Source organism: Prorops nasuta, unplaced genomic scaffold, assembly GCF_024137725.1.
Source record: "Prorops nasuta isolate Cenicafe-Biocafe unplaced genomic scaffold, Cenicafe_Pnas_1.2 PNAS00027, whole genome shotgun sequence".
Classification (NCBI taxonomy): Eukaryota; Metazoa; Arthropoda; class Insecta; order Hymenoptera; family Bethylidae; genus Prorops; species Prorops nasuta.
Window position 1 is genome coordinate 1596546 of NW_027116824.1, and position 8067 is coordinate 1604612.

The 8067-nt window shown below is 35.6% G+C and overlaps 2 protein-coding genes across 3 annotated transcripts in view; one reads left to right on the forward strand and one right to left on the reverse strand.

The window, feature by feature from the left end:
• Itpr (Inositol 1,4,5,-trisphosphate receptor) overlaps window positions 1–3589 on the reverse strand; it is a 31042-nt gene extending 27453 nt beyond the window's left edge. The window contains exon 1 of the mRNA XM_066742071.1: window positions 3021–3589. The gene's annotated coding sequence lies outside the window, so the exon portion shown is untranslated. The remainder of the gene's footprint in view (window positions 1–3020) is intronic.
• A 113-nt stretch (window positions 3590–3702) lies between these two features.
• Window positions 3703–8061, forward strand: LOC136782564 (coiled-coil domain-containing protein 191). Of its 2 annotated transcripts, XM_066742073.1 has the most exons (6): window positions 3703–3760; window positions 4675–4863; window positions 5177–5650; window positions 5722–5956; window positions 6172–7149; window positions 7385–8061. In XM_066742073.1, exons 3-6 carry the CDS (start codon window positions 5478–5480, stop codon window positions 8003–8005), a joined length of 2007 nt encoding a protein of 668 aa, XP_066598170.1. In that variant the 5' UTR covers window positions 3703–3760; window positions 4675–4863; window positions 5177–5477; the 3' UTR covers window positions 8006–8061. The 2 variants fall into 2 exon arrangements, with proteins under 2 accessions (XP_066598170.1, XP_066598171.1); XM_066742074.1 differs by lacking the exons at window positions 3703–3760; window positions 4675–4863; window positions 5177–5650 and having other exon boundaries at window positions 5754–5849; window positions 5918–5956.
• The last annotated feature ends 6 nt before the right edge of the window (window positions 8062–8067 follow it).

The window sequence follows — 8067 nt, forward strand, 5'->3', positions numbered from 1 at the left end:
GTAACATAATTGGTCATTTTGACGTCACTGTAGAATAAATTTTGCTATTGGAGTTATAAATATAAATATTCTCCAATAAAATTCGCTAACTTGAAAATACTAAATTTAAACGGAATATATTAATACTGAGTGCTACACTCAAGCAGCACTAAATCTTGTATATACCGCCGTTAAAAAAAATACCCAATATACCTGTCTATGTATAACAGTATACAATAAATATTCAATTTAACTCCTTGTATACCAGACGTTATTCTATTTTATCTTTTAATACTGTAGGCTCAGTTTTACGGGAAAAATAATTCAGATACGAACACAATATGTAACACAATGAATTTTTTACACGCGTGTTTACATTCAGAAAGGGTCGATCGTTTGATGACTGAATGGTAGCTTTAGTGTTAATATTTGAAGAGTTCCTGGAGAAGTCCTTTTCGAGTTTCTTCTGAGAATTGAAAAATTGAATAGTGTGTACAATACAGATAAATAGAAAGTATTAGTGAAAGAAAAATAATAACACGCTTGAGCTGAATAGGCAAAGATTACTTATGTTAAGAATACGCTGGATTAGACTATTCTTAGCGCTTTCAAACGTTTCAATCTTGAACGTTTGAAAAATTAATCCATAGAAATGTGTATCAGTGTCGCTCATATGTAAGCTTGTCCTCTGCTGCTTATCTTTGACCGCAGAATCGACGCAATACAATAATTATAGCGTAATGTACACAATACTTTTAATGAATCCATTATAAACATTGCAACGTGATATGTTAAACATTAGAGTAGCTGGAAAATGATGCCTTATTAATTTGTATAATCTTTCTGGGCCAGAAAAAGAGACTCGAGACAAGATTAATAAAGAATATATATGTGATAATATTTATTATATTACCAATCATCAACAAACACGAAGAAGAGAAGAGTCCGCTCTCTGAAACATATCCTTCGTAGCTATAATTAATTTAGTTTACTTTTTCGCAATGAAATTTGCTTTTGTTAATGGATTGTCATTGTCGTTTTAATGCATAGAAGACTGTGACTGAAAATGATTCTCGCTTGAAATTAACACATACTCAACCAAGTGGATGAGTGGACCTTGAACGCATTCTGATTGTCAGATAGGCCGGAAAATACACATTTCCATCTTTATTTTTCTCATTCTTTTTTTTATAAACACCGAAAACACGTGCATCTAACCATGGGTGTCTTTATTGTTTATAATCAATATGTATGTTATTGCGTTTTGTAAGAATATCATTTTTTCCATTTTAGAATGTAAATAAAACATTGAAGAGGAGGACGAAGAGAACAACGTATAATAATTTAAGTCCGTCGAGTCGAACGTCCATATTCGAGCGATCCAACCAATGGCAGCAACTTGCCATAAAAACAAAAAACTGTTTATGTACACAAAACTAGTTTTATTTTAAGACAGATTCTAGGAAAACGAACATGGAATTTTTCATATTGAGGTGAAAAGAAAACATTAATAAAGAAAAAGGCAAATAAAAGCACGGATGATAATTTAAACCGGAGACGGATGTCCGTATTCGAGTGCTTCGAGTGATCTAACCAATAGCAACTATATACTTGCCATAAAAAAATATTATCTATGTATAAAACAATTATTATTTTATTTTAATATAAATTCTGGAAAAATAAACATCAAATTTTCTATATTAGAGTGAAAAGAAAACATTAATAAAGAAAAGGACAAATAGAAGTACGGATGATAATTTAAGCCGAAGCCGGACGTCCGTATTCGAGTGCTTCGAGTGATCCAGCCAATAGCAGCTACTTGCCATGAAAACAAACTGTAGGTGTATGCGTGCGTATGCAAAACTTACTGCTTTATTTTAAGAGAGATTCTAGAAAAATAACGCCCACTGCCGTTTCAATCGTTTTTTTTTATTAAAACTGCACGATTCAATCCGCAAATATTTCGTATATATTTATATAGCCTAATAGGAATTATTAATGTTTACTATGTATCGCTGGTATTACAGAAAATTACACATAATACTCTATATACAATGATAGATGCGGTATATTATACATATATGTACACATAGAATAAACGACCATAGTAGAAAAGAAGCATATTGCGAAACACCCCAGAGATATTATAACTTCTTAGTTATGGCCACGGAAGATCAAATTATGCAACGCTGTGCTCTTTCAAAATTCATTTTTAAATAGCGGACCAAGAAATGGATACAAAGAATCGGACGGCGTTGATCCTTAAAAAAAATATGATATTTATTTCTTACTTTCCATTACAAAATTATAAATACTGTACAAGAACCAACTTTAAATTTCCTAATAATCTAGCATAATTACTGATATAATTAATTTTAATTTATTTATACCATACGGCGGAAGAACTTGCTACATAAAATTTTAGGCATAGATGTATTTGTCTTTTTTTATCTACTTGCTATCAGTTCAATGTTTGATATTACACGTTAATAAATATTTTTGGTTTAATTATATTCTAACATAAAAAAAAAGAAACGAAAAAATTCTAATTATGGAATTATTCGCAAATTTATAGAAATTTTATCATATAAAGGCGGATTGTGTGCCACTTTTGATAAACTATGCATTTAAGGGTTTATAAAAAATAAAACGTCCGGTTTGTTTACAGCGAAAATCTTCAAGATATTCGTCAACATCCATAATGTTTAGCTTTCAAATTCTTCCCGGAAAAGAATCGATTTACAAACGCGTTTTACGTCAGAGACCGAAACTACTCTCACGATTATCCTCCTTCGGCGGTACCGATTAGACTTATAAATATTAGTAATTAAATTGGGAATTAGTTTCACGTTATATCTCTTTATAGAAATTAAAAGATACATGCAAGTATAACTAGAAGTAACAAAATTACGTTCTCGTAACTTAATTCTTCTGGTGTCAAACCTAAAAAAATTGAGCCACGGACAGCCAGCAAACGAAAAGATAAGAAAAAATAAAAGAAGTGGAAGAAGAACGTAGGATACACGTTATAGAATACGTACGTGTCAAAAAATTCTTGTGAGAGCAATTCTTTTTTCGTTTGACAAGAAGTCGTTGACCATTAATTGCACTTATTATTCGTTCGTTCCTCCTGTTTCATTCTCCGTCATATTTTCTGTTAATCTTTATCTGACGAACTTCAGAAACAAGAACACTCGTTTTTAATTAATGTCACACGCAGTCCCTCGTCCTCCTCTCTCTTTCTCACTCGCTCTCTTACCAAGGTTTACATAGAGACGAATGTAAATGAAATAGTTATATGTATAGTCGTGTATCGTTCACGACACGCGCTCCAATTGCCTCTTGACGAGCTTCTATCACTGACTATCTCACATTTAACTTACACTTGAATCGACTCGATCGACAATCTTATTCCGTGGTTCCAGAATTCTGAATACTTTCTTCTCCTTTTATCTATTTCTATAGTTCAGTCTGTTGACTTTCCTATTTTAGCCACTTGTTCTCTTCTGCTACTCTAGTATTGGTCGAATGATCAGTACTTGCCGTGTAGATCACTCTCGTCTCTCCTCTTTACGTTAAAACAACTCCAACTCCAGCTCACCTTCCTCCACAGCAACAGGATAAACCCGCACTGACCGACTAAACGTGTCGACCGTGTCGTCAGTACTCAGTCTCAGTACTCTCAGTTTCGTCTTCGCTCTTGTGTCGGTGTCGTGTCAGTCAATGTATCTCTCTTTTCCATCTCTATTTTCTCACTCCCTCTTTTCCCGCTTTCCTGGTGGTAAAGAAGATCGCTTGAAAATTGACCGGCCAAGTCAGATTATGACCGAAAAACGCTAACTTCACGTTTCTCGAGAGTCGGCATTGCAGATTACCGACCGAATCATCTAAATTTGAAGAGTTGGCAATGCTGGGCGGGATAAGAGTATCATATGGGTATGTGACTAATGTGACATGTGTGTTTCGTGTGAGGTGGAAATGTAAAAAGTGTTAAAATATAAACAGTATCAGAGGTTATACAATAGTGTAACTCTAGTTACGGACATATTAAATTTTAATAAGCTGTACCTACGGATTGCATTTCTTGAATCTTACACCATAGATGGAATTGATATTGTATCCAAAAATTAATGCCTCTGGTCTATTAATTTTAAATCTTTATTTGTTATGTCAATTTGCTGGTAGCATATGCTATGTCCAATTTTCTGCGTTTAATTATTTTATGCAGGGAATTGCACATCTACAAGAAATAAAAAATCACACACAAAGCAATTTATTCTTTTTATTGTTAATAATACAACAAAATAACTTATCTGATAAATTCACAATTGAAGTTCCTGTATAAAACCTCATACTGATTTTATATTTTGACATTTCTACCTCACACATACACACACCTATATGATACCCACATTCAGTCCAGTGCTGCCAGCTTCTTAAATTGAAGAATTTAAGTCAGAATCAGTCGGAAACCATATGTAGATCGAAACTGAAGCTGAAGCTGCAGCAGAAGACTGGTAAAATCTACAGTCTATGTGACATATCTTATAGATTCCAAGGTGACCTCAAGATTTTAAATAATTCGGTCGGTAATCTGCAATGCCGACTTTTGAAAAAATAAAGTTAGCATTTTTGGGTCATAATCTCCAACAAGGTCATTTTATCATTTGCGGTACGTTCGGAAATACCACCTAGGTGCACTCGGGTGTCGGGAGAGCACGTTATGACTCGCAGAGATAGATATACCGCCTATATCGAGGTCCCACGAATACACTCGGCCAAATGGTGTATCCGAACGTAAGCTTGGTAATCTTCTATTTCTATACTACCGCTGCTGCTGCCAATGACAAGAATAGAATCAATAGGACGCAAAATCATCATCGGGTCAGTAATCAGTACCAGTCGGTATACACCTCTACTACTTTACTACTAGTTGGTACACTCTACTGGTACCGGTATTTGTCGTTCGGTGTCGTAATGTGCTGTCATTATTTTCACAAGCTTTCTCGAAACGCTGACCCCGTGCACCGACCACTGTAATGGCGCTAAAATCTTAAACTCCGTATACTTAGTATCAAGGGGAAATCGATAAGCATAATTACTTCATCACGTTATAGCTATAGAGTTATTCGTTATAACATACGCATTCGACATAATTTCACTGAGAAATTAAAAACAATGTTTTTTCTTTTTCTAGGAATAAGAAAATAATTATTAACAAATATCAGAATGAGTGAAAACATACAGAGACTTATGGGAAATGTTATCCCCGTGCACATTTCCCCTTATATTCTGCACTTTAGCACAACAATACACCATCTCTAAGGCGTTACCCTCCTTAACAACAGGAACTGTCGATTAGCGAGGGGACGCAAAACAAACTGAGTCCATTGAACGAGCTGTTGTTCCGTCCTACAGTTGTACTGGTTGTATCTATATACAGCATATTATTCACCTTATCTCTTTTGTTGTTCTTCCACTGAACGGTACATCTTAATATGATATGCGAAACGATGAATTTAGCCGTGCCATCGATTTCTTCACTACTACTGGAGGGTCAAGTTCAGAACCCATTGGATCCTAATTTAATTATGGATGCCAGACACAGAGCGATCAAGGAAAGCTCGACAATTAAATCTGTCAAGAATAGTTCTTCCAACGAACCAAGCAAGTAGGTAAATGCGTTCATGTGAATACTCTACTCAATAGAATTTTTTTCTGACTTGTTGTTTATCAACACAGTACTCGCGAGTGGAGCAGAAGGAGGATAGAATCGTCATTACTGAAGGGATACGAAAAATCATTGCAATTGGACCTATTTAAGCTTAAGAATGATCTGCAAAACACGCGGATCAAGCTTTCAATCAGTAGTAATCCTACTTTTTCTTATCATGTTAAAAAAATTTGTCCTAGCTTGATTGACGAAGGCTTTTTGCAGAGAGACACAATTTCGTCTAAGGTCAAGGTCAACGATAAGGTGAATGTCCAATTAAAGACAATTTTTATCATTTAACCGTTAGCACGATAAAAAGTAATGAGCCATTTTTAGCAAGATCTTCTAGCTTGTTCGGCTTTTTTCTTTGCACGCCCTGTCCACCGAAAGCGTGCACGCCACTCGACGTAGAAAAAATAACCTTGAAAATTATTAGATATTACTTTATAAACTCGTGATTTAAAAATATTTGTTTGCAGATAAGCTTCTGTCGAAATAAGTCCTTGGAGTCAGTAATGAGCGATACCGAGGAAGTGAATTTCCCTGCGGGAATTAAAGTTACGATTGTTGAAAAATCAGGTCATGAGACCGAGGAAGAAGAAATTGAAATACTGAGAAAAGCTTTTTTTATACTGAAAAGTTATACCAATGAAAAAATTAGGCTTCGGGATACATTGGCAAAATTTCGTTTGAAAAAGTACGAGGAGAGGTTGCGAAAATGTTTTGATATTTGGAGGTTATGTGTTGAGAGGGGAGAAAAATTGGCGGTTAATCAGCATATTAAAAATAAGAACGTTACAGGAGCGATCGAAAACGTAATATCGGATGAGAAGAGGATCGAGATGTTTATCGATACGATCGCTAGAAAGCAAAAAGAACTACCCAAGAGAAGAGATAAGATTGATTCGTTATTGATGAATGATCTTCACAGTACTAGTAGCAGCAACAGAAGTAGCGCTACGAAAGAGATAATACAAAATACGGAAGGAGGGAAGTGCAGGGTGGGAAAACGGGTGATTGTCCAATCACCGGCACAATGCAGATTGAACGCTCAGAAGAAAATAATAGAGCAGCAGAAATTAAAGCTGGCTGAACAAAATAAGACGATAGAGGAGTTGAAGATAAAGCAACTACAGAACGAATTGAGACAGACGAAGGAAAGCACGGTCAGCTTAACTAAGGATGTTTTGACCAATTGCAGTCAGAGGACGCGGGAAACGTTGATACGGATGATGAAGCGGGAAGAGAGTCTTCGGAAGGATAAAGATTCAATATCGTCTCCCCGAGTACCGAGTCCTCCACTGTTTCTGATAAGGATGGAAGAGCGAGCCGAGGCGAGGAAAGAAAGGGTGAAAAGGACGAAGGAAGCTCGCCGGATGAAACTGGAAGAACAAAAAAGGAAGGAGGAGGACGCCAGGAGGGAGGAGGAGGAACAGAGACGCAGATTACAGCAAGAGGTTAGATAATGCGAAAAGGTCAAAGTATATTAATGACATATTGGAATATTCTCAGCTCTCACCCTTGCTCTTCCTATAATGTACAATTGGTCACTTTATTTTTTGCTCTTACCTTGTATTGCTTACTGCAAATGTTTTCGCTCTATCACTCTCAGAACGCGATATATATATATATTTATAAACAAAGAGACCTTTACCATGGAAATATACAATTCTCCCTATGTTTTATTTATAGGTACTGAAAAAAGCTAAAAAGCTTCGCATTGAACAGGAGAAATTAAAGTTAAGGGAAATTGAGAGGGCTCGCAAGCTAAGAGAACAAGCCGATGCTTTTTATCGGAGGTATCTTTTACAACGATACATCATGATACCACTCAAAACCCTCGTGGAGGTAAAATATAGGCGAAGGACTATGGCCGATGAGCATTATAGGAGAACAGTAATGAAAAGGATTCTTGATGTTTGGAGATCAGAAATCGAGCGGCGGCTGAAAGTAAAATATGATTTAGCTTCTGTAGTATACGATAGAAACTTACTTTGGCGCTGCTATGCAAATTGGAAGAAAACCTGGCAGTGCGAGCGTAAAAAGCTTCAAGTATCGCAGGATTTCTACGATACAAAATTGTTAGATCAATTTTTTAAGGGATGGAGATCGGAGGTTGTAGAGATTCGGTTACAGGACTTGGTAAAGGAAGAGTCAGCTAATAAATTTTATGTGAAAAGATTGAAAAAGAAATATATGGAATTGTGGAAAAAATATGTATTACTGGCAGAAGAAATTAATGAGAGTGAAAGGAGAACGAATAAATTGAGGCAAATCGTTCGAGAGATAATTCCAGACTTTGCACCTAAGTAATGAGGTTTTACACTGGATGATTGAGATATAAATACCAAAAATAGATGATTTTCACATTCTTA

Bases quoted from the DNA above. Each gene is read 5' to 3' on its own strand.
- LOC136782564 (XM_066742073.1), top strand. From the start codon at position 5,478: ATGATATGCGAAACGATGAATTTAGCCGTGCCATCGATTTCTTCACTA. The intron at 5,651-5,721 runs GTAGGTAAATGC...TTATCAACACAG, and splicing joins TCTTCCAACGAACCAAGCAA to TACTCGCGAGTGGAGCAGAA. The intron at 7,150-7,384 runs GTTAGATAATGC...TTTTATTTATAG, and splicing joins GACGCAGATTACAGCAAGAG to GTACTGAAAAAAGCTAAAAA.